This window comes from Pleurodeles waltl, chromosome 3_1 (genome assembly GCF_031143425.1).
Source record: "Pleurodeles waltl isolate 20211129_DDA chromosome 3_1, aPleWal1.hap1.20221129, whole genome shotgun sequence".
Taxonomy (NCBI): Eukaryota; Metazoa; Chordata; class Amphibia; order Caudata; family Salamandridae; genus Pleurodeles; species Pleurodeles waltl.
The window spans coordinates 1,281,838,599-1,281,865,977 of NC_090440.1; the positions used below are offsets into that span (position 1 = coordinate 1,281,838,599).

Here is a 27,379-nt window from a genome sequence, read left to right on the forward strand (position 1 = left end):
GGCTTTATGTAGTGGAGCAATAAATACTTTCTATAAAGTCATTTGTAAAAGGCACTTTATACATTTCATAAAACTGTAGAAGGCCAAAATTCCATGTACATTGTCTTCTGGGACAGAATATACAGCTTTTTGAAATAGGATTTTCCCCTCAGCATGAGTTAAAGATCAATATGTTATTTTGTTACTGAAGCACATAACACGCTAGTTCAGGCTCTGTGTTTAGAATTGGGAGTTCTGAGTACCTATGTTTAATTCTGTGCTGATGTAGGGGGATATAATATTTTACATTCTAAACGAGGAATCCTAACTTACGTTTTAAAGGAAGAGCTGCTTTCTGAGAAAGTGTCAAATGTTGTTAAACAAAATTTATATCCTGCTTTATCTACTTTGTGAATACCTTTTGAACTATTTATTAACTCAGAAATATAGCCATCTTAGACTTCCTTTAAAAGGAAACCAACTTTAATCTGAATAAAATACTTTGTTTTTCATTGAAAAAATACAATCATTGTAAACACACCATTATTTGGTATGATGCAATCATAATCATCAATGGCTACTGGTCATGATGTCAGAAGAACTATGTTTATGCTACGAGCAGATAAATTGCTTATAGCAGCTGTTTTAGGAGCTTGGAGTCATGGACTCGTGTTGAACTCCGAATCTGCCCTTTGTGTAACAATGAAATGTAGAATCTGGATCCCATATTTTGAAGGTGCCCAGATCTAGCTCAGATGGTGGATACCACTCGGAGAGATAAATATAAAAGAAAAAAAAAAGTGAGGAAGCAATAAAGGAGCAGGTGGGGGGAGTGATAGATGTGTAGGTCAATAAAAACTGCATTTTCAATGCAACAGGTCTCGCATTTGCTCGAGTTAGAGCTATTAGCGTTGTAAAGGGAAAAAACGCAGCACGATCGCACTATGTAAAATACAGCGTGATCGCACTGCGTGGAAAATAAACAGATAAAGTAGTCCGGACCCCAGGCTGAAAACATAAAAACTTATGTTTTTAGTAGTTTACTGGTGCTGTGTAGGTGGGCTAAACACAGGAAAAGGCATGACATATGCATGTCTTTCACAAATGAAAGCAAGCGGATTTTAAAAGGCAGGCCCACGAACCAATGTAAGTGACGGACGTGACATGGGCATGGTTTGAAGCCCAAAGAGACATTACAGAATGGACAGAGCGCTTTGTGCGCGCCCACAATTAAGCTACAGTCTGGGAGAAGGGTGCAAAACTGAGCGTGTGGTGGGGAGTATCCGATTGGAGAAGCAGTACATGAGAGAGACAGTAAATTGGAGGAGGAAAACAGAGCACTAGGGCGGGTATTTCGAGGATCGAAAGCAGCATGCAAGGGAGAGAGCTGCAAAACACATACTCTCATGGAGTGATTAGAGAGAAAAGCATCTTTCTACGTTGGAGAAGGAGAAGCCATCCAGTTAAAAAGCTGGTTTAGAGGCTGTGCTCCAGGGGCAGGACAAACAGGAGGAGGAGGCGAGCCATCAAAAAAGAAGTGATCAAATGAGTGAAATAGCCAATCAGTAGTAAGCAGTGGGTGGTTCCAAGCACACTACATTTTTGGTATGGTTCACATGTCCCCACAAACCACTAAAATGGGTCTGCTAGGCGAGACCGTAAAATTGCCAGTAGGCTTTATTTCTTGGCCACAATTTACCACTAAACTGCACTCTGTGGTATGCAAACTATCTAGTTCATTGTAATTTTAGATACAAACTCCCCTTTTTACGGTGTATCTTGTATAAACTGGTGGATAATCAAGTTGGAAATAACATTTGAAATGAGTGACATTTCAGCAGCTGCTTACCAGTCATCTTTTGCTATATGCATTTCAGTCTTGCCGCTCATGGAATTGTCTCTTTTTTTCGACCTTATTCAAATTAAATTAAATTAATGTATGTAGATGTTTTAATTGATCTCAGAGCTACCTGTATCCTTGTAGTTTCGATGGTGGCTCTGGCCACAGTTGTATGTTGAGGTGTCACCCCTGCCTTCCTCACTTCAGTTACCTATCTTAGTTTACCCTCTCCCCTGATCCTCAAGACCATTTTCGCTCTGCTCACATCTTCTTGGTGCACCACCGCACCCCCCCCCCCCTTTTTTTTCTTCCCAGAACTAGCTGGTGTCCTGGTAGAAGTCCCCACTGCCTTTTCCACCAGTAAAGGTCCCGTCCTCGCATGCGTCATCGAATGACTGAAAGTTAGCAACCAAAACCAGACTGATTAAGACCTGAATGTTATGTCACCAATCCGTACAGATCACATGGCCTATGTAGTGCCCATCTTTGAAAGGACTTTGCACCCATATATTACTGTGAAAAAAATCATCAAGAACACATTTTATTCAGGAAAAAAAGTAAACCGAAGGTATTTCTGTTTCCATCTAATGTAGCAATTATTTGCCTTCTGCAATAGAATAAAAATCAAAATGTTATGTCAGTCCACATGTGGAATGCACACCATTGAATGATTATTCCCACCAGCAAACACTGTCATACACTTCCCCACACACTTTGGCACACGCTATTGAAGTTGTTTTTATCATTTAGAAGACCTTGCCATGTGGGTAGTCCAGTTTGCACAGGGTGAAGCGTCTAATCTCTCACAAGTCCTTGTAAGGATAGTGTCTTTCTCTTGTTTCCGCCCTCTCTCTCTCTCTCGCACACACACACAGCAGTAAGCTTGTACTGCAGCTGCAAATTCTTAACTTGTTCTGTATGCAGTGACACATCAATGGCGTGTGTTGTAGCACTTCATGAGAAAATCGTGCATTGCTGCTTCAACTACTGTGTGTGAGGAAACACGCGTTACTGCTTAGTCGGTTGTACCTATTGTGTTTCCCTGTCTACCTTGCACTGCTCCTGCTGCAACAACCAGTCCTGTATCTGTACTTATGTTATGGAAGCTGCCTCTGTTGCCCACATTAAGTTTGTGTTTTGTGTAGGCGTTACTTAAAAAAATAAATAAAAGAAAATGGCCAGACAGAAGTCGGACAATTGGGTTGGCTAATGCCGGTCAAGAATTATTTTAATCGATTGCCAGAAAGTAGACCTAATAGGAGCAGCTCTGCCCTGTTGGTAATAGAATGTAACAGTTTCTGTACCTTTCTGGCCCATACTTCCATAAATTATTGCGGTGTCATAGAACTGTACATAAGGGATTGGTCTTCTACCAAACTCGGGGTTTTAAAAAAAAATAAAAAAATCACCCTTTAAAAGATAAAAGGCCGATTGAAACTTGTAACTTTCAGATCTGTGCATTGGGTCTATTTGATCATTCGTCTATCAATAGATCCTGCAATTCTTTTGGAAAATATTTAATACACAATTTTATTTTAGAAGAACATACTTTTATAAAAGCCACTGTGCTATGCATAACGTTTGGATAACGTTTTACATACTATATTAAAACGTGCTTTAATTACTGTTTAACATCAGTTTTTCCACTTTTACGCACTGTACAGAAATGATGTTGGTAAAAGCCAATTTATTGGAACTCACTTTGAAAGGATGAAGGGCAGAATTGGTCCAGCCGGCTTGCTTGATAAAGCGAATGGTTTTCTATTGAAGTTAAGAGCTTGCCCGTAGAAACCTTGAAAATTAAAACCAATCTTCTCCAATCCGAATTTTTTTTTTTTCAATTTCTCCCTTTTCATTTAGTCTAACTGTATTTTTCTTACGTTTCTACAATTTACTAACCTGATAACAATTCGACCTGCCACTGCTTTATTGATTAAGTAGACTTTTTCTGCGTGCACAGTTACGTACATTTCTCGAATCAGACGGTGCTTTATCATGTCTTTCTTGGACCCAAATACCCATATAACTTCATCTGAGGCAGTATGTCGAAAGTTGGGAAACTGAGGTTGGGACATTTCTAGTTCTCAGGAGCTTTGTTTGTTTTTGGGGGTTTTCTCAGACAGTAAGGCACGCCAAACGTGGTAATTGAAATAGAAAACCAGTGTCTGTGCATCTGTATATAAATATGCATTTACCACATACCAATGGCAAAGATATTAGTAAAACGAGCTGTTCAGCAAGGCTCTCGCAAAGAGCCCTCACGATCTTTCTGTGACCACAAGGCTTGGGAGGTCTGTTCCCAATGCACTTAAGATCCCCTTGTCCCTGCTGGAGGTTCATGAGTGGACATGACTCTTACGGTTGATTTGTTATGGTGCCTCTCTGTATGAGTGAGGCTTAGCTATCCTGGTTCAGTTGCCACCTTCATTTTGATTGTAGGCAAACCTAATCCTCAACTTCTTAAGCTGTCCAGATGCCCAGTCAACCACTGCTGCTTCAGTCAATTGATTTTCATAAAGATATCATTTGAATCTGTGGTCAGTGTGTTGTCCTTTTAATTTGACCATAGCAGGTCTCGGAGTACGAAATTAAGTTGACAACTTGTTAATTTTGTGAACTCATTTCGATGCTTTTAGAGTATTCATATCTGTTCTCCTTCACTAGCATCTAGATAGGAATCCGAATGACTCGTGCTAGCCAGTTCTCTTGTGTTAGCAAATTTACCTCTCTCCCATGTTTCTCTTGCCTGTTTTTATGTACAGCATTCTTATCGTCCCAGGGTCATTGCCCTGCGTTATGACGTCAGATAAATAAGTGACGCGGGGCCCAGTTGCAATTGTGAATATGTGCTTTCTCTCTTTTCAAGCTTAATGGAGGAGCTGGACCGTGTAGGAAGCGAGCCTTGTGTAAGCCTCGAGGGTCTGAAAGATGAAGCCACAAAGTCATCAGTGGTTGCAGTCCGACTTAGAACAACTGACTAGCGTGGAAATTGGGAGAAATATGGCTGCTTTTTGTTCTGCTGTTCCCCTGCTACTGAGTAATCTGCCTTTGGTACCCTGAAATTTATGCCCTTCTAAGCATTTATTTTCCAAAGATGTTAAGCATGCATTCCTTCCTAGTCACCCTTGGGTCTGCTTCTGTGAAATTTATCGTCATTTAGTGCTGCACCGAGTTTCAAATTATGTGTATTTTAAGATGTCTCCCTCCCTCCCTCTTTTCATCGAGCAATGTTCTACTTTTCTCAATAACGTGCCACTCCGTTATTGTTCAGTAAATTGTGATAATCGCTCAGAATTTGAGATCCCTATGGAAAGTGGGAACATTTACTGCTGGAGTGGCAGGTAAAATGTTGCCTGTAACTATAAACAGGTCGACGGACATTACTGCAGAGACTCTTCCCTTTAGCCGGGCCCCGCTGTCAGCACCGTTCCCCCACTGCCTGCTGGGAAGGCTTTTACATTGTGCACAGCAGGTTCTGACCCCTTCCCCATGAGCCCCTGGCCCAGGGTTTTCACTAACCACGCTGTCTGGAACTTCATGAGTGAAGGCATGAGACTGCATCGCTTTCTAAGATGGCAGATTTAAAGCGTTAGGTTTTCTGTCGTAACCCCCCCGCCCCCCCCACCCCCCCGCCACCTTGACCACTTGTCTTTGCAGGAAAATGTTCTCTGCCTGCTAGGCACCAGCACAACCCTAACAATTTTTAAACTTATTTCCCCGCCCGTGGCAATATATAACTAATATAACACTGAGTGAAGGCTCAGCTGAAAGCAGTGCATTGCTTTCAGCCAGCATTTAAGCAGTTTGCTTAATTTTTTTAATAAGCTGCATCACTGGAATTGTGTGGCAATTGAGAACCAAGTTATTTTTCACTTGTACTTTTTTGGTTTTATTGAGGCCAACTCTAAAAACCATAAAATAAGATAGAACATTGATACTTCTCAGCGCTCACCAGTTTAACCAGCGCAAACGCCAGCTCTGTATGACAAACTCATAATGCATCCATATTTGAAAGATAGGACACAGATTTAACAGTTGAAGCGAGATGAGTCCACAAATAGAAACCTGTTAAGTAAAAATGCATTGTCCATCAATAGCCCTAATTTCTGGCATGAACCTTTATTTAAGCCAGCAAGGTTCCCGAATAAAGACAAAAATTGATGCAGTATCTGGATACTAAAAACTTTCTTGTTATAACACCACAAGCTGTATGCTTGCCAAAGACCTAATGTTAATTTACAGTGGGTTTACAGCTCACACATGGCTCAAGTTTGGTTGGCTTTCTTGTGATTCTTATTTGGTTGCTCCTTGTTCAGTGGCTTGCCTGCCTTCCTTTTTAGGGTTGAGCACGCAAAGCGCTCTCCCTGTGGACCTTCTACGGGCTTGTAACCATGCCAATGTCAAGCCCATCAGTTTGGCTGGTTCGTGGGCTTGCCTTTTAAAATTCGCTTGATTTGATTAGTGGAAGGCGTGCATACGTCATGCCTTTTCTGGTGTTTAGCCCTCCTCTGGCGCACCGGCCAACTTCTGAAAACATACAAGGCTCTATGTTTTCCATGTGGTTTCTGGACTATCTTTTCTCTTTATTTTGTAGGCAGCGAGATCTCGCTGGGCAGTAGTGGCGCGCTTTACATTACATCAACCCTGTTACATGGCTAATTGCACTTTAGTAGTGACATGGATAGTTGCACTTTTGTCGATACGTTTCACTGCAAAAAAACTTCTGTTTCCTTTTGCTTCGTGCTCATGGCGGCCGTCGGCTTACTTATGTGAAACTATTTATCTTTTCATTTTCAGTTCATGTGGCAAGAAAAGTCCAGTTATTAGTTTACAACACTAATAGCTCTAACTCAAGCAAACGCGAGACCCATTGCATTGCAAATGCCTGTCTTGTTTGTCCCTCACCTGGAGCATTGCCGCTTTCCAATCCCTTTGATTGGTTGACTTGTTGCCTTTCACGGCTTGCATTTAGGAAACTACTTTTTAGGTTCGAGCCTGCAACGACCTGCAAGACATTGTTGGGTTCAGTAAAGGGCTTGGAAACCCGCCTGTTGCTCACCATTTGTTGGTGTGCGTGGTACTCTTCTTTACAGCCTCATAATTTGTCAAGGCATGTCTGACATTTCCATCCTTTTGTATGGAGCAGGGATCAACCACCAGTTGATTTCAACCTAATTAGTAGTGCCTGTCCGCTGCTCCAGACGTGTCTAGGTTCTATTTTGTCATAACTTCCAGTTCCCTGCAAACAGAAGCCTTGTGACTGGCAAAAAAACAAAATTGCAAAGTTTCATTTTTTTTTAAAGCTAACTTTATTTTAAGTCCTCTTTCCTCAGTCTCCACTCATGTTGTTGTGTGTTTTTTTTTTTTTTTAATAGGGGGTCCATTGCATTACAAATGCTTGTCTTCTTCTTCTTCTTCCAGCACTCCAACAAAGTGCTTTTTTTTTTTTTTTTTTTTTACTCTCTCCCTAATGTGCTGCTTTCAGCCACTACAAATACCTGCCGCCAATGTTCCCTCTAAGGTGCGCGCCTGGGTGGCCTCGCACACCGCAATCAATCTCCGCACAGGGGGCACACTGGAGTGCGCATTTCAAAGGACAGACCTTAAAGGTCTAATTTGCTAAATCTGTCAGAGGAGCAATAAAACAAAGGAGGTGAATTAAACATGAAAGGCAATCATTTGCATCTGTGGATGGGGCAATCTCCATCGTATTTGGCAGCATTTAACTTTTATTACAGTCCAGGACACAAAGACAAACGCTGCCAAATACGACAAAGATCATCCCATTATCTGGTGCAAATGATTACTTTTAAATATTTTCAGGGCTCTTGCAGGGGCGCTTCCCGTTTAATTTGTTTGCTTTCCCACCTGTACAAAACTTTGGTTTTAATAACTTATCCTGTGTAATTGTGGAAATCGTTCTCACTGTAGGGTAAAGCCTGTTTTTCTAAAATAATCTCATTCTGTGTTTTCTAATGTGTTAGCAATAAAAGTTAAAGATTGTCATTTTGGAAAAGGTGGCTGCAAGATTATTCACTGTATGCACAGAGAGGCTTGTCAAAATTTGCTGATTCTCTTCAAATTCCCTGCACACTACAGTAAGATTACTATTTCCACAGTTTCCTTTTTTTAACATGGGATCCCAAACCTTTGTACAAGTGGGTGAGCTGACAAATTAAAGGGGAGAGCCTATGCAAGAGTCCAGCCCTGAACATATTTAGCAGGGAAAGTCTACATCAAATGTCAAGTAAATATGATAAAAACCTCTAAAAAAAACTCAAAATGTGTATTTATTTAACATATGGAAGTTTTGACATTAATAATCAGATTATAGCACTGTTGAGAAGTACTTCATTTAAACATATACAATGAGTGAACTAGGAGGCAAAGCAATTTTCATGTGAACCCTGTATGTGGCTCAGGTAATTGAGCAATAATATAGTCTACTAAATCAAACATAGGTTTCTGTACAACTGATGTTCTGAACTCGCATATTGGAAAGTGCTTTTTTTACGCAATATTGAAGAAAAAAGTTTTGCTAAAATAAAATATTTCCGTAAGATCACACAATTTAAATGGGGGAAGCCACAATTTATTGAGGGTTCCTGGTGTCCATTTGTACAAATTAGGCAGTAAATTGGTATCTGTTTGACTTTTCTTATGTTAAAGCTTTCTCTTTACCTCTTTGTGCACTTTTCTGCAGTTTTCATATCGCACGAACATGATCCAAAGGTATTGGAGCAATTTACATGTGCACCAGTTACATTGTACAGTGTCACCATTCATTGATTATAGGCATGGGAAGATTAAGTGATTTGCCCAGAATCAGAAAATAATAAGTTTACTCTGAGATTTGAATCTGATTCCCCTGCTCCAAAGTCAACAACTCTGTTTATAACGTAACATCCAGGGTACAGGGAAGGGAGGCAGACAGACAGAAGCCGAGCTTCCATAAGAACCTTGAGCTAAGCCAGAACCTGGCTTCAGGCTCGAGTTTCAGTGATTCCTCCACCTATAATATTTTGTAAACATTTAATTACACTAGAAGCTACAATTCTTAGTTTAACCACCCAATAAACACAAACTGTATTCAGATTTAAATATTGTTATTTATCTTAATGTTCTCTCCTTTTTCTCAGTATTGTATATTTCTATTTGCCCTTTGTCAGTCTCTTTGTAAAGCACTCTGATGCCTGTTGAACCTTGTGTATGCTACACAAAGCTACAAAAATAAAAGCATGCACTTTTTAAGACCAAACAAAAAAATGATTCAAATTTTTTATACTAGTGGGGCATTGAATTCTACATTACTACATCACCTAAAAGCGTTACTTAGCTGGTCTGATAGAAAGGTTCAGAATTTATCATTGAGTTTTCAGTGCTCTAATAGCATATTTCTACATGTTTAGTAGTACCACATTCTCTTCATTGTCATGTTTTTAAAACAAAACAGAGAGGGAGAGAATGTATAAGTATTTGTATGACATTGCAGCACAGTTTGGTATTTCATATTATGACATTCCGAACATTTCCACTGCGGATCAGAGTCTGATTCAGTTTTGGAGAGTTATGCTGTCAGTAAGTAGCATGCAGGTGTAAGTTCTTATTCACTGTTACTTTTGGTGACCGGGTGAGACTGGAGTGCTATGCCATCTAAGGTTCAGGTGACACCCTGAACATGTTGCCTACAGTACTTGGTTGCTAGACCATGTAGAGGGTTATTTGGGGAAGAGCGTAAGAAGTTGAGTCTGTGCTCTGGGGGTGTCGCAGAAAGAAGCCTGGGTAGGGGACAAGCTGCAGTGAATTAGGAAAGGACCATGTTAAATTTAACAAAACTCCTTTCTGGATCTTCTGTTGGACTGCAAAGAATGGATTATTGCATTAGCTGCATGAGACCCTCTCTGAAATGTCACTGCTACCTATTTTAATTTAGACAATACAGTTATATTTTAAATATTATTATTCTAAGTTACCATTTGGTTAATTTGTGTAAATAATTAAATTATTTTACCCGACCATCCAAGAGATAACAGGCTTGCTTGCATTATGAATAATGGGAAGTTCCATTTGCACACACATCTCCAAATAATGTGCACAAAGTCACTGCACTGCCGCTCACCAAACAAAACAATTAGAGGGAACACTGCCTGCCGCCACTCTGGTCTGTAAAAGCACGACAACGTGGATATTTTTGTTGTGATAAGACTGAAGAGTACATTTCAATGGTTGTTAATATTTTGTCTCCTGCATTTCACATACAGCATGAAAGTACAAGCTTTAGCACCCATTGCCTTTTATGGTTTTGGGGAAAGGGCCATCTGCTGTACTCAGCTGAAGTGTGAGGCAAAATGTGTACTTAACATGGCACTTCTCCAGTAGGCTCGTATCTCTGCTCTCTGGGTTGCTATGGAGGACCAAACGACTGAATCCTGTGGAAAATAAATTTGGCCTAAGTAAGCATTTCCCTTTATTTTGTGACTCTGCCTTATTTATTTTACATTTTGTTAAGAGCCTCCAGAGCGAAAAGTATTTGGAGAAAAACATGCCATTTGTAAAGCTTGACAAAGTTGAATTCTAGGTAGTTTCGAGATCACCAAAACATGTGCTTGCCTTTCCTCCAGTATTTTGATTATTTGTCTTACTTTTTTTCAAACCATATTTTACCTACAAGCTTTGGAATCCAGTAGCTCTGCACTTGACATATAAAGGCAAAACCTAACTGCTTTGTCGTTGCTCATTTTAAACTGTTACCTTATGTAATCTGTACTATTATTTGAATACCATGCAGCCTCTGAAACAAATTCATATAAAAAAAGTAGGGCTATGCAATCCCGTAAAATAACTTGAATTTTCATTTTGACTACTTAGGAGCAAGGAAAAAGGTGAAAATGGTAACAGGGAGTGTTTTGCGGCAAGAATCCTGACTCATTAAGTGGACTCTAAAGTAGTTGTGGGTTACTCCTGTCTTGGGTGTAATTTACAGTTGAATAACCAAGCATGATTGACTAAACACAAACCTTTTTTTCTGAAGGTATGTTCGTCTTACTTGAGTAAGACACAAACACACTTGGACATTCGTAGCCATAGTTAAAACGTTTTGGACTTCATAAATCTTTTCTCGGTGCGTAAGCCTGTCTTTTATTCCTGGAAATATAAATGCAGGTTGCACCAAGGTTTTCACTAATACACAAGTACTCACAGAGAATACTGTATGAATGGTATCTGATTATTTATTGGATAATTTATACCAGTGGCTGGAGAAGTAAGGCACAACTACTCCTAGAAAAAGCTTTGTGCATTGGGCCCAGTGAATCTAATTTTCCATGTATTGGCCATCAACATTTTGGGAACATTCAGCACTGCATATGAATCCTCATAAAGATTACAAATGATACATTTTGAGTAAATGACCCAGATGCTCAGTATACAGCATATATAATACTCAGCACTAAAAATGTAAATGTATCTCCTAAACGGAAACTGCAGTACATAATGCTGAAACATCAGGAGATAGGAAAAAACCTAAATAGAAAAACGTTTGGTAGCAGTGGTCACAGAAATGCACATCTAAAGGGCATAGTTTGGGTCAAAGTAATTGTCATACCTGGGTAAGTTGAATAGAATGTGGTGCTCTCCTGGTATTCTACACTCTGCTACCACAGGGTGTGCCCTGATTGTGGGGCCAAAATCGTTCACAATCTAAACATTACTACGGAAAATCACAACAAAACACGCATCACGTGTAGTTCTTCAATAGATCAGTCATCCCTGACTGTTTCAGTAATCTAAGTGATTTATTTAAAAATGTCCCTAGGGTTCATAATGTTTTAAAATTCTATTCAAAAGCTGGCAGTCGACACATGTTTTGTCTTTAGGCATCTTTTTGAAGGCTTGATTTAATGTTCTAGAATTTGTATCATGAGGTATAGAAAGAATCTTTAAAGAAGTATTTAAGGATAACTTGGTTTATGCCATTTTGCAACACACTATTTCAAGTCTTAAGAGGGGGTTGGTCTAGGTATGTTGCTACGTTTTAACATCAAACAGTATTGGTACTAGGAAGCGTTGTAAACCTGTCGCCAATTTCACGTTCCAGATTAAGTGCAGGAATATTAACAGAGATCGGCCGTGATAAGCCCATCCACACAGGGATAATTTTCCTACTCAAGAACTACAGGTGACATGTGCCTCAGTGTCATTTTCCATCCCAGATAAAAGCCTTTTGGGCAAGTACATGGTGACGGTATTTGCAGATGATCTGTGCTTCAACCACAACATTCTGAAGCTTTGCCTGCAGGTTTGAACTGGTCTTGCAGATCACACTAGATGTCAATAGCAAGCAGGACAGCGCAAGGCAAGGGCAGCTGCCCACAGCCCCGCACTCAGACCTCCAACATGGGACCCCTTGCCAGTGGTTCCCTTGACTTGGGACTTGCACCTATTCTTCAGCACTGTTAGGCCCAAGGGAGGGGCACTTATCTCCTGGGCCTCTCAGCCACGTGTAGCACTACCATAAATAGGGTAAGTGGCCCTTAGGAATGACGAGCAGCTTTTACTATTTCACCCCTTGATGAGCCGTGAAAGAGATGCTTGTCCATGGGGTGGGGTGGGGTGTTGCCGCACAGTAGAGGTCCTGCACCATGAAGGTTCAGGATCATCTTCAACTTCTAGGATGCAAATAGGGTTGCCATTTTTCGAAGAGCAAAATACAGGCCACTTGTTGTTTTTAGAAGTCTGCAAAGGCCGGGACACAATATTAAATCTCGCTTTAAAGAAAACCAAATGTATTAATTTGTCACTAGAAGTTTCTGCCTTTGTTTACCTTAATTATTACTCGAAGATCAAACGCAGCTGTAGGACACATTTACATGTGTTTTCTGTTTTGATTATGTACAGATAATGGCTAAAAATAACAGCTTTAGGTGATTTGCTTATTTTTGTACATGCCAGGACATGAAACGGAGCAGATTTGGACAGTAAACCAGCCAGGTGGCAACCATAGATGCAAATAGCCTTGAGTGAGAAATTAAACCTATTTTTTTTTGCCGTTCTGTATAGTGCAACCCGACCCAAGGGTATTGTAGCACTTTACATGAGAACCGGTTAAATTAAACAAGGACATTTTCTTTTTTTAAGCACAGGGAATGTTAAGTGATTTGCCTAGAATCACAGGATCTTGAGCTGACACCAAGACTGGAACCTGGTTCCCGAGTTACAAAGTCAGCAGCTCTAGCTGTAAAGCCACATCCTGGTTAAACTTGGGGTGGCAAAAAAGAAAAAACACGCACCTCCTATTAAGATTCCAACACTGAAGTCCCTATAATGATTATTTAGGCGTCAAGCATGAACGTATACAGACAACGCAATTACTCAACATGATTATTTTTATTTTCATGTATGCATTAACTATCATTATATCGCTATCACAAAAAGATGGACCAACATTATTAATTCCCATAAAAAAAAACGCATACCTACATACTCTCCTCATTCTTGCCAATTAAAAAAGCTGTAAAAACATAGATGGCCTAATGGTTATTACTTCCATGCCCCTTCCCTGATAGGAAAAACTGTAAAATAGATTTTTAAATTTTTTGGATAGGTAATTTTCAAATATGACTCAAGGCATTGTATATTCATAAAAAATCTTTTTTGTATTATTGAGTCAATCCTAATGTATTGTTCACCTGTTTCGATGAATCGTTCTCCAAATGCCTTTCGTTTTATTGAATATATATTGAAGGATTTAAGAGGAGAAGCATCTCAGTCATATCCGGCCAAGGATCGTGCCGACCAGGGGGTCACATACCTTCCTCAGGGCACAATATTCGTATTTGATGTTAAAAATTGCACACAGGGAAATCTGGTCCTATCTTTAGCATATCTATAACCAAATGATATAAAGCCAAGATGACTATTTGCCTGATCAAAGTCCTATTTAGATTACTGTATCTTCAACCATACTAATTAATGAGGTAGATATGTGTGTGTGTGTGTGTATATGTGTGTGTGTGTGTGTGTGTGTGTGTGTATATATATATATATATATATATATATATATATATATATATATTCGCTTCATTTCACGGCAAACCAACACGTGAATCCTGTTCATGATCCGAAAAAAGTGACGTATGACGGACTCCTACTTATATGGTGCTCTCCCAATTAAAAAAAAGGATCCCAATATTTCATGCTCAAAGATCAATATTAATGAAGAGGAAAAAGAGATCTGGTAAAGAAAAAGTAACAAAGACTGAAAGAGAGAGAAAGAACAAATCTAACTGAAGAAAAAGGGAAGGGATGGAAAGAAACAGACGTGTAATGGCTCACCTATTGCCCCTTTGCAGTAAAGGTCTTATTCAGAGTGGCAAACTCCATTAGTTGCCACCCACTGAGGCTTCTAATTCAAGCCAATAAGGATCTAGGAACAGAAATAGAAATATAAATATATTGATCTTACTATTCCACTTCTTAGTTCACACCCTCTTTGTAGATTGGGGGAACCTAGACATCCACAACAGATATGCCAACATTTGTCCCAACAAAATTCCTCAATCTCTAGGACTCCACGTATAACATACTTAAAAAAAAAAAAAAAAAAGTGTTCATTCACTCAAGTTATTGCGTACCCTGGAACTGTAAAGTTCAACGGGATGGAGAACGGTGATAATTGAGTTATGCCATATTAGAGAAATATTTTGAATGGTGAAAACCGGCCCTTGAGCATCTCCGCTGTACGTCAAATCAGCGAAAAGCTCCTTCAGCTGGTGGAATATAGTCCGCGAGTCCTCTCGTCAGGCAGTATAGCAAACCTTTGAATAAGCGACAGAGCTCTACATGTTCTGTAGTTAAGTTGTCTCATATGGGAAGAATAATAATTCTAACAGTGATATCCGGCTTATCGGTCTCCCAGCCTTGCGCCATATCCCCACCTCCTAGTATCATTTCCGCGCACAGACTTTAGCCGTCTGATCAATATGACACACTCACTCAGTCCTCACCTATCAAACACCTTCACAGGGGTTCCAGAGGAGCGGGAGGGTGGGCAAAGCAGCTCCAGTCAGCAAAATCGAATCCCCAAGTCCTCTCGTTGGGCAACACGCCATCTCCCTTTCACGCCACCTCTCTGAGAAACAGCTTTGCCCAACGCCAAGCAGGCATATATTTGATCTCACCTGGTATCTATCAGAGAAGGTAGTAGAAATAGAAGGGGGTCTGCGTCGTGTTTCCCATGAAAAGTGGGAAACTGGACAGCCATATTTAAAGAGGAGATGTAAAAGGAAAGGGGCTATGATTTGAATAAAATGCCCTTTATAGGTGAACTAAGTTATTGGGTGGAAAATTCGATTTTACTCTTAATTTTGGGTCTCCATTACCATTCAATTATAGAAGATGTTTATCTTTTAGATACCCCATATCATCATGTTTCTCATGGGTAGAAGATGTTTATATGTTTAGTATCCCAGATACCACCTTAATTTGTAAATCTCGCTACTCGACCTACTTGAGGTATGCAGGGACTCTAAGGCAATCATGAGGCACTGGTCCAAGCTACATTTAAGTGCCTATAGCATCTCCCTTGGAATACATTTCACAAAATGTTGTCTAAATTTAAAATGTTTTCTCCCAAGGAATCCGGTCATTAAGACCTTTCTCTACAGAATCCAGAAAGAAAATCCATAAAGAAAATCTTGGGGTGGCAGGCAGAAGCCATATGAAAGCTTGTCTCTTTATGGACTTGCGGTTCAAACTGGACCTTGAGCGGAGTCTGAGCTGGGAGTATGCCTTTGGGTTCTGTTTCTCACATTAAGGCTGTTTCAAAGTGCTGCCGTATTGTCATATCAGTGGATGAGGCACAGGGAGAATATTATTTCTCCAGGATGAAACAGTTTGTTAAAATAGTAGACCTAGGACTGCAGTACAGTGCTACTTGGTATAAAGGCTATATATTTGCCACTGTACTGTATTTAGGTGACTATTAAACATGATTGAGCATCTCCCTTCTCTCAGGAAATATTGAGTACATTTTTATAAATCTCAGTGACTAGCAGTTTTTTACCTTGAGTCAAAGTACTCTGGGAGCAGCAGAACCAGTGGAATTGTGGCAGGAGAGAGTCTGGGATTGGTAAATTATGCACCAGTAAAAGGCATATTATGCGGCATAATTAGCACATTTTATGAAAGTATTACTTCATTATATTGTCATTTGTGCACTTGTTAACACTGCCTGGTCATTGGTTGCCCTTAATTAGTACCAGTTTGGATACCAGGGTTTATTTTCTAAACTTGTCGCTCAAAATTTGCAATTGCGAGCAGTCAAGGCTTACTCCAGGAGGATTAGAAATCAAATCTAGTATGAAGAGTAATCACGCTGGCTAAACTCCATCTCCAGCTGAGTAAACTTTTAACATGTCCTGTTTTAGAGGGGGTGGATTTAGAATGAAACCCCAAAAATCAGCTATGTGACTTAGTTCCCCTGCTCCCCAATAAACCTCTTCCAAAGTCTCTGCACACAAAATGCGTCTCCACACATGCCGTGTTTCTCTAAGGGCATAAATTGTCCTGTGAAGTTATAATGGAAATTGGCCACTCCACTTGGATCTTGCAGCGATGTCTGGGGAACATGTCTTTGAAGGGAAGGGATTCTCCTTCCCTGGGTCTAGCAGTCCCAGACCATGGATGTAAAGCCCAGGGCAGTGAGGCAACACTCCCATGGGCCTCACAGCTGTGGATCATGGTGGGGTGGTCCATCGGAGGGAACATCCTTCCCTTGGGCTTGCAGTGCTACACTATTGTTGTGAGACCAATGGTAAAGGGCTCTCCTATCCTGGGTTCCCTCTCCTGGGCCTCACAGCACTATACTATGGTTGTGAGGCATAGGGGAGAGGAGGCCCCTACCCTATGTCTCGTAGTCATGGTGTAGCATTGCTAAGCCATGGGGAGTGCCTCTTTTCCCTGGGCCTTGTAGTCATGCTTATGTGCTGCGAGGTCCATTGGTTAGTAGGCTCCCTCATCTAATCTTTTCAGTGCTACACCATGCCTGAGAGTACCAGGAGGTTGGGGGTGCCTCATGTTGGCCCATCCCCGGGCCCTATTGAAACTGTCTCACAGCTCTGTACCATGTCTCTGTGCATAGGTCAGTGTTCAGGTCCATGTCCTATGATATCATTTCCTGTGATTTTACTTTGAATGCAAATTAGAGGGGCCTAGCTCATTCCCTGTCTGCCCAGGCATAGCCATTGGTCAGGAGTATAGCCATCAATAGTGCAGCAGGTGCAGTGGGTCTGGGTCCAAGGGTATTAAAGGCTCAGTGTTCCTAAATAATGGCTTTATTTTTCTGTGCAGCCAGTGAGCAAGATTGGGGGACCACTTTTATTTTGCACCAGGACCCATGGCACCATTGCTGTGCTACTTGCCTCTTGTCCATCGGCATTGCAGTCATATTCCAGAGTTGTGAGGCCTGGGACAGGCCCTCCCTCGGGCATTGCAGCTGCCGTAGTTGGACACTCAGGGGAGGAGGCACCAGTCTATGAGAGGTGTGGCCTATTTCGGGGCTTCGGTCAGGGGTGTAGATATCAGTAGTGCAGCAGTTGCAGTGGCACCAGGGCTTATGGATGTTCTGGACCCAATGCACCCAGATTATGGCTGTTTTTTACTGTCTGGCATCATTTTCTTGCATCAAGGCCAATGGCTGCATTACTGTGCCACTGGTCCCTTCTCTCATGCACTGCCCAGCCATAATCCTGAGTTGTGAAGGGCAGGAAAGGTCCATCTTCCCCTAGGCCTACCGTCCATAGCCCATTGCTGGGAGGGTGCCTGCTGTTCTTGGTCTTACAGCACTGGTCTGTGGCTGGTCCATGGCTGCCCGAGGGCAAGAGGCCCCTCTGAAGGGCATAGCTATCAATAGTGCAACGGGACCGTGGCCTTATGGAGTTATGAGTCTAGTGCCCACAAATTATGGCTGCATTTTACTGTCCACAAAAAGTGATCGATGGAATGCTTGAATTAATCTGAGCAACTAGTAATTACTCAGGCTTCATCCCACTCCATTTGCACACCATGGCACCTAAGTTTGGATCCAGCCGTATGCAATCCGTCTTGACCCTGCTCCAAAGGGAATAGTCCAGACCTGACCCAAGACACAACAACCCATGACAAGTGTTGCCTTAATTAAGGCTCATCAGTCTGGTACAGCTTAGTCCCAGTGATCGTGAACACAGACCCACGTCTGGGCATACCCAACCCACTTACGGCTACTCAATAAAGTATACAAAAAAGTGAAGGATGGAATGCTTGAATTGATGTCAACCACTGCTGAGGTCTCCTATGGTAAATTGAGGATCTCCTTGGGTGCCTCGCCCAAATTAGAAGACCTCTGCTTACACCATTTGTCTCTATATTCTGTGCACTTCCAATTTGAGAGATTTTACTTCGCTGATGAGGCCCTGATATTTTGTTCTATATTATTATATCCCTAGAAGTTCTAGGGAAAGGTTTTGCTTTTTGCTGTTTTTTAGACATGAAAATATGATCCATGTTGTTACAATACTACCCAGACACAACCCTAGAGGGCTGGCTTCTCTTCCATGGGTCTTGCAGCTATAGCCAACACTGAGGCCCAAGGAAATGGACGAGTTAGTAAACCTGGCTTGCAGCATTATTTAATTGCATTTAAACATGTGTTCAAAATTAGGAGAAATCAAATCAGAAGAGCTGTATCTCAATTCTGTTAACTGAATCTGCAGCATACTAATTTACAAGATGAAATACATTCTGGAACCATATAAGCGTATACTAATAATTAGTATTGCTACATTTAAAGGCTTCAAGGGATGTTAAGGGTGTTGTAACCATGGCATGAAAGACTATTAGCCTACAAATGATTGTATTCTGATAGTGTAGTTTTTGGTATTTTTCACTGGCTATGGTAATACATTTAACATAAATCAAACTACTCTGTTCCACTATTTTATTTGCTTTCATATCTTTCTTCCACATTCCGTATCTTGCTCTGGGTATCTGGGAAACCATCTTGGAACTTTAATCCACACTGGCCACCTGAAGGGCATTCTACATGCTGCAGCATGCCTTGCACGAATAAATATGACCCCATCATAACTCCACTGGTCCTCCTTGCTGGCCCGTATCATCTTCAAGCTCTGCTGTGTTATCTGCACAGATATCACAATGCTTTTACGTCCACAAACCCGCTAGCTTTCCCATCTCTATTCAATTGTATGCTTGTCGTTGACCCTGTACAGTGCTCTCCTGCTTTTGGCTAAGTTTGCAATGCACGACTGACACCCATGCCTTCTAGGAGACAAGCTTGCCATCTCAAGTGACTTGCCACACACAGCAAGGACACCTTCAGCCAGAAGAAGGTGATGCTGTGCTAAAAAAAGAATAAGCAAGAAAAAGGCATTTCCCCATCTATGCCCCAAAGATCTGGGATGTTATTTCCGTATTCATCCGGACAGCCGAAGTTAACTCCAATTTAGGAAGTGGCAAATACTTCACTTCTTTAAAAATAAAAAAATAAATAATGGTCATGATCCACAAACCATCTGTTCCTATGTCACGTTGACTGTGTCTTTTATCCTGTACAGTGCTTAGCAGTCTTTCAGCTTGGTTTGCGCCATATAAATACCGCATACACATACATATCTAATACACTAACTTGGAAACAAATTGTTAATATTAGATTGAATTTACAAGTTTCGGAGAGACATAGGCAAAACTTTTCAATCCAGTGTGTCTAATGTAATGTATTTCCATTCAATTTAAGTGTAAAATATATGTGCTTATGTTGTTAATGTTAATATTTATGTTTTTGATTTCCTTTCTGCCTGGGGCCCCAGAAGACCTTAGACCAGTCCTTATAGCGAGCACTCAATTCTAAGCCACCTTGGCTGCTCAGCATTGTGCCAGTTTAACACATAAGATTTGAAACCTCTTCTTATCTGGGTGTTTTTTTTCTAGTGAGTGCACTACATGTGGTTTCTTTAATTACATTTTTAGATCGAGCTCGCAGGTGCTCGGATTTGTAATATATCTGTGGGATTTTAACCACACCCACCGCCTACCCATCATTATCACTCCTTCATGGGCTTGCCTTTCAAAAATCCTTTATCATTGGTAAATGCTTTACCTTTGTCCCTCTTTCGGGCAGTTTGGTTACCGTCTTGGACATCGACCCTGTTACATGGCTAATTGTGGGATTGCTGATATGTTTGACTGCAAGCAAACTTTTTTTCCTTTTGTGTCTCCTTCGCGCTCATGCTCACTGCAGCCATGGCGCTTTGAATCGGCTTGCCTATGTTAGCTGTTTTTGTTTTCATTTTTAATTTAAGTGGCAAGAAAAGTTCAGTTAGGAATTTACAACGTTACCAGCTCGAACTCCAGCAAATGCGAGACCCATTGCGTTGCAAATGCTTATTGTATTTAATGCCTGCTCTTCCATAGCAAGCCAATACCTCATACACTGAGGGCAATACTTAACGAACAAAGATTATAGCAAAGAACTTGTAAACTTATCGATTAGATTTGTGGTTTTAAGCTGTTTCTTTATCTGCTCTCCTCTGTTCTCTAAGGGTGTGATTTTGATTTTTTTTTTTTTTAACAGAGCTATTGGGATGTTTGGTTCTTGATAGGGTTAACAAAAGGAGGCATGGGTTAGGTACAGGGTATTCATTGTTGATCAAAGGGAGTTGCAGATCAGTGCAGGTCATGGAACACATGTTTTTGTACTTTTTGTAACTAGATGTTTCTCTTTTTATAGTTGAAAATAATGCTAACCAAAAATTGCATTTTAGCAGGTTGTGAATTATGCACATTCAAGAGTTAGGTTTTAAACCGATTAGGCAGTACTGTTGCTCTCCAACACAATTCTATATTCTCCTGGAAGAATTTATCAACATGTGGGCCAGGTCAGCTCTGCGCCAGGTAAAGAATAACATTTACTGACCCGTTTGTTTAATGTGTAGTTGCCACATCGGTGCAGAGGTAGGGTGAAAGTGATTTATTTCATATTTTTGCAGAATTCATACTTGTAGTACTTTCATCATAAAGAGTCAAACCTCTTTCAATAATTTCACATGTGTTTCCTTTAATTTAGTTAAGATGTTGAGGTTTTTCCGTCGTACACTGGGGCGCCGGTCCATGCGCAAGCATGCTGAAAAAGAACGACTACGAGAGGCACAGAGAGCTGCAACACACATTCCTGCTGCAGGAGATGCCAAATCCATAATCACATGTAGAGTCTCCCTGCTAGATGGAACAGACGTCAGTGTGGATCTGCCGGTAAGCATGCAAAGTCAACCTTTTTGAGTTGCTACACCTTCTCTCTTGTGACAGTTTAATGTTTTTAAATGCTCCTCTTAGGCCTCTTTCAGAGCTCAAATTGATTACAGTTCTTGAATAGACATGCGTGGAATAACTTGTGTGTGCTGATTGAAGCCTTTGTTGAAAGTTTGATAAAGTGCCTTGTCAACTAGAGATTTCTAAGCTCAGGCGACAGTCATAGAAGCCTTGAGAGTCGAGCAAAGAGACACACACGGTAATGGAGAATTTAGCAAAAGAAAAGTGCTTTAAGTTCATGGGCAAACATTCTTACTTTGCCTTATCTAAGTCAGGCATCATACCAAATAGTCGTGATAGGAGTGTAAAGTGATGGACATCGTGATGCAGGCAACTGTGCTGTAGCCCACAATATTAGTTTTGTTCATGCGTTTTGATGAGGTCCAGATATTTATGCAATCTGGAAATTGATCAAGGAAAAAGATTGAAAACGGGAAGGATAAGGCTGTTATCTTCCATAACTGAAACTTGTTAAATGCAGACCGATCAGTCACTTACCCGTTCATACAGTGATGGATGGGCATGTCTGTCAACTGTTTTGGTGGGGGATGCGGTCTGGGGAGGTGCAAGATGGCAGATGTACTCTAGCGGTACGCCTGTTCGGAGCCTGAAAATCCTTCACCTCTCGAGAAATATTGAGAGCCCAGAGCCTGACTCGTAGCACCGGGGGTGCCTGTTGGTGCTGGGCACTCGGCAGTTGCAAGAAGGGCAGACGCGATGTTGTGCCGGGATTATCATCTGGGAGGGGGTGGGGGGTAGTTGCTGCTATCTGCCATTACAGCCTGCTTACACGGCCACTACAGAGTTCCTTGTGGGCCTGGGTGGGGTGTGTAGGGGTGGGTCAGACTGGCAGCCCTAGCAACCACCTTCCCACCCATCCCAACACCGGTATGTTGTACCAGTCAGACACTCGCAGTGGCAGGTGGCGTGGGGAAGGGCTACAGCTGTAGTGTATCGGGGCCCTGGGTTTACCTCCAGATGCAGAAAGTACTTTCCAGGTGTAGGTGCAATCCTTTGCGATTCAAGAGGCTTACCGTGTGCATTAATCAGGAAATGTACAAATCCTAATGTGTCACTGCTAAATGCCACCATCTTTCACTGGATGCTGCTGAACTTTTGGCGATGAGGCCCTGTCTGTAGTTTTGGAGTGCCGGGGGGGGGTTGGAAGGGGAAAGAGATGCAGCATGGTGACTGTGGTACCTCAACGGAATAGATTTCTCCTTTAGCAGAGGCCACCATCGAGGGACACCCTTGTAGACTCACCTGAAACAACCCAGCTGGGCCTCCACCCCAAAGACGCATGCCATCAACCAAAGCTATGCACCTTGTCCTCATGGTGGCCCAGTGTGGGGCAAGACTACTTGTGCCTCACAGGCTGGACGCTGCCTGAGCTTGTGGCTGGGTAGGAAGTGTGGTCTCCAACCTGTCGACTGTACTCATAAGACTGAGCCGATTTATCACTCCAGATCTCCCAGAGCTGTACTCCTTTCTCTTTTTGACCTGTCGATGTCCGCGCTGGCAGAGTGATCTGTGAATCTGTGAGAGTCCTCTGCCAACTCATTGGGTGCCCAGCATTGGCAGAGCCCTTGATGGGAATGTTGTCTGAAAAACTGGACTTGATACTCTGTGCGATTGTGAACACCAGGTCAGATCTTGGGAACAAAGTGGACGCAATGGCATTTCTGCTGGGATTTTTTTTGTGACTATCTGCACAGGTTCTCAGATAGTTTTAAAAAAAAACCAAAAAAAAGAAACCTCTGAGTTAGCAAGACCTCCAGTCCGAGATAGTGGATTTTAGTAAATAGGTTACCGGACTCGCAGACGAGGTCCAATACATGGCGGGCAATGTAGGAGACGTAGAGGGGCATTCTAGATGTAACACTGTTCGCATTATAGTGCTTCCAGAAGGTGCAGAGGGCACCAATCCTACCACTTTCATTACAACTTGGCTTGTTGCGCCTGCAGCCTCTCTCCTCACTCTGTAACAGGCACAACGGGTACATGCCCATCACGCAAGGGGTGGACCCCTTTGGCTAATTATAGCTTCAATACTGAACTTCAGATATAGACTAAATCCTCTGCAGTACAAAAAAGATATGCTACGTAACCTTTGAAAACGCACATATACGAGTCTTCCTGCTTTACACTGATGCAATCCAAAGTCAGCGGTCTTCGTTCTGGAGTGTCAAACAGCAGTTGAGAAACCTTGGACTAAAGTGCTCACTGCTGTTTCCCGCTACATTGAAGGTGATTGTAAAACCACTGACTTTTTGTTTCACAGAATCCAATGACACGTGGGTCTCTGAGCAACAACACCCTGTGTCAGCAGTGGACAATGACTGCCTTTTGTATTAACCCAAAGCCTCCCTCTATCAAACATGATATGCGCTTGGTGCACCATCTAACTGGCTGACATCCAGTGCACCCTCACTACTCACAAGGCTGTTGCGCTGCAAGAGGATATTAGCCCTCACCACTGCGTCTCAACTTCAGAAATCTGAGATGCACTGTCCCCTGATGACTCTGACAGCGCTTCTTCACACTCTGAATCAGGAACATTGCAAATAAGCACTGCATCTATAATTCCACCCTTGATAATGCCTCAAACCACTGGCGACATAATTTGACCTATTGCACAGCTTGCACTTCGCTTTTGGGAGAGCCTACGTTGGTTATATACATTCCACCACTGCAACCCACATCCATGTTACACCCTCATATTGTTAGCATCCACCATCATCTGGGACAGCAATGGATGCTCCTAAACCGATTCAGCCTTGTGCGCTTAAACTGCCAAATAATCCTTCTTAATAATAGGCGGGCGGACTGGGTCATTGTGTTGGACACAGAACATCTGGTGCATGAACACTACTAAAAAATTATAATCAAGACGAGCATACCGTAAGCGCAGGGGAGCGCACATCGCCGCCTTATAGGACACCTACCTTGGTAATGGGGAGGATCATAGGATGCAGAAGTGGGAGGATGTTAGGGTACAGAAATGCTGGAGGTTACAGTGCTACTGCACGGTTCAATCTGCTTTGCAAGGGGACAATAATTTGCATCAGACCCTCAGACCTTTTTAAATACATAGACGTGCTGACAGACATGGAGGGGTACTGTGTGTTTGGTAGCATCTATTAGCCGAACACGGGTAAACTGCAGTTCTTGGATCTGTCTGTGCAACAGGTCTCACCTCTCCGGAATATTCGGCAGAAATTTTAACTGCGTATGAGACACTGCACTTGATAGGTGACATCCTCCCTTCCTTCGAGCACCCACATTTTGTGACAAACACCATCTCACACATCATCTGTCCCACCAGTTACTGGTAGACCGCTAGGAGAGTCTCCACCATGGCGATCTAAATGAACAGCTTCCTAAGCCGCCATGCCACACAGATGTTGGTGATTAATGCTGAACTCCAAGGTAGGCCTGTTTCTGATCACAGCCCCTTGCTCCACCAACTCTCCTATCAATGAAAGTCACCTATTAATGGTCCTGACCTGGAGGTTTCATCCAGCTGCCCTGGAGGACCAGCCCCTTTACCCGACCCTCTGTGAAACTATAACCCATTACCTATCTGAAAACAGTAACACAGCCTCCACACGTTTCATAGAATGGGATGGCCTTGGGGTTAGTGGGCATTATATGCACACACTTTTTGGGGCACGTGGAACAATCCGCCAAGAATTAAACCAACCATAAGACTCCTTGCATGGCCTGGGAAAAGCTGCTGTGATAGATGAACAGGCCCAGGACGAACTATTCACCTTACAGGAACACCATGCACAGGTGACGGAATCCTTACCCTGCATGTATTATTATGCACACCACGCTAAGGTACACGCAGAGGGGGGACAAACTGGGGTGCTTACTTGCGTGGCTAAGGTAAGATGCTGTCACCTTTGCCATCTTTCTCTTTCTGGAAAATATAGCATGCTCTCAGGAAGCCATGCACTGATCATTATGCACCCACTATCGAGCATTGCACTGTTCTATGGACTCTCCATGGTGCCCTGTTGATGAGGACTTCACCTCCATATCACCCTGCCTGTCAAGCAAAGGGACTCTCTAGATTGCCCAGTCACAGAAAGAGAAATCCCTAGCGCCATATGCAACTCTTCAACTTGCAAAACCCCAGGCATCAACAGACTGCTAATAGAAATTGACAAGACCTGTGACGATCCACTGATCCCAAAGCTGGCAGAAGTGTACAATTATGTCGCAGTATTCTGGTATCTATAACCATCTGGGTAAGGCCCTTCTAGTGTCTCATCCTAAACCACAGTACAAGCCACTTTAGGTCTCCTCTTACTGGCCATGTCGGTCAGCCATTACAAGATCCTTAGCAAAACACTAACAATGATACTGCTGGAAGCAATGCCCTCTTGGTCCACCCTGACCAAAATGGCTTTATTCTTGGTAGATCCTCAACCCTCAATATACGCTGGTTACACAGAAGAAGGTGCCACAGCATTAGACTTACTCAGCTTGCTTGATTTTGGTCTAGAAAAGGTCCATGCTGGACTGGAACCTTATCTTCACAGTTTTACAGGAGGTGGGCCTGCTGGGCCTAGGGAAACGGGATGCTAAGGCTACTGTGCTTTGAACCAACAGCAAAAGTGAAGATTGGTCTGTTGATCTCTGACCCATTCCCGGTGGGTAAAGGTACACGATTGGGGTGGCCTCTTTAGTCACTGCTTTTTTGCATTGGCTGTTGAGCACTTCAATCATTGCTTCCGCCAGTCGGGCAGAACCTGGGGCATACTGATTGCTGATGAGATACATGCAGTCACACTCTACTCAGATGGTGTTTTGATATGTGGTGATATTTGTGAGGGACGGGCGGACATCACGGCCATACTGGGGTCTTTCAGAACTGCCTAAGGACTGAAGGTCAATTGGCACAAAACAATATTATTTCCACCCCATACACCACATAGTGGTAAATGGCCAAAAGACCAAGTGGGAACTCTCCACATTCCAATACCTAGGTATCCGTGTATATCGTGGCAGCCAGGAATTGTTGGACTGCAGTTTATTGATGGCGATGTCTTCTCTAAGGCCTCAAATCGCATTATGGTGCTACCTCTGCCTGACAGAGCAAACCCAGGGTGCCCTCTCCAAGATGGTTATGCTGCCAAGACTTCTTTACTATTTCGCCAACTTGCTAATCCCCGTAACTTCTTCCGCACTATGCTGGAAGATTTGATCTGGATCAGTGGGTGGCTTGGAGTTGCCTAAATCAAGCTGTAACTTCTTACAGAAAAGGGTGTGTAGGGGCCTCAATATTTGCACATTACTATCTGGTAGCACAGCTCCAGTGGTCGCCTGTTTGCTGGACGGCAGCAATTTGTCTGAGGTGGGCAATAGCGATGGGCAGAAATCCCGGACTATCGCAAGGGAACTTTTTCCCCTGAAATCCGTATTGCCAACGCCCTCAAACAAGCTGCTACAGATGCCCCATAGCTGCTATGACAGTGTCCTGCGAGCTGCCTCATTGTAACACCATATATTCCTGAGATTCTGCTGCAGAGTATTTGCATGTTTCAGCCAGTCATTGGGTGAGAGGCTGTTGGGGGTTCATTGGAGGGAGCGGGATTAACTAACACAGATGATTAACTCCTGGGTAGAGCCCTAATCCGCTTTGATCTCTTATCCGAGCAAACGGGTCTACCACCGGGAGTGTGGTTGAGGAATCGCAACACTGAGCTGTCCGCCCACCCATTGCTGCAGGTACTTTTCAGCATTGTAACTTTCCGGAGGCTTGTCTCCTGCATTGCTGGAGCCATCCCAAACTGATCCTTTGGCGATACTCCACTTAAAATGCTAACATGACATGGGCTGTCTCTGGCACAAAAAGAATGGGACAAAGCAGTTTCATACCCACACAGTCTTTCGTAATGGACAATTTCAATACGTACAGCATAACATATGGCACAATGCTTGTTTGACCGCGGCCACGATCCACAACATTATCAAACTGCCCACGTTGCCACGCCTCACAAGCTGATTCATGTTCTGTTCTTGCTCTTTGATCCAGAACACATGGACAGAAGTTTCTACAGTTCTCTCCTTTACCACTGGTCAAAGTGAATTGAATTGCATCGAGAGCTGCATACTAGTGCTCCACAAGTAACAGAAAATCGGGAAGGTGAGGCTGACTAATTAATTCCTTCATCTAGCACTGTGATTGGG

General features: G+C 42.4%; 1 protein-coding gene across 2 annotated transcripts in view; it reads left to right on the forward strand.

The window, feature by feature from the left end:
* The window catches only part of EPB41L5 (erythrocyte membrane protein band 4.1 like 5), an 873,454-nt gene that overhangs the window by 50,654 nt on the left and 795,421 nt on the right, over positions 1 to 27,379 (forward strand). For both annotated transcript variants that reach the window (XM_069224616.1, XM_069224615.1), the window contains exon 2: positions 20,937 to 21,121. In XM_069224616.1, coding sequence (XP_069080717.1) covers positions 20,942 to 21,121 — 180 coding nt within the window. In that variant the 5' untranslated portion in view covers positions 20,937 to 20,941. The remainder of the gene's footprint in view (positions 1 to 20,936; positions 21,122 to 27,379) is intronic.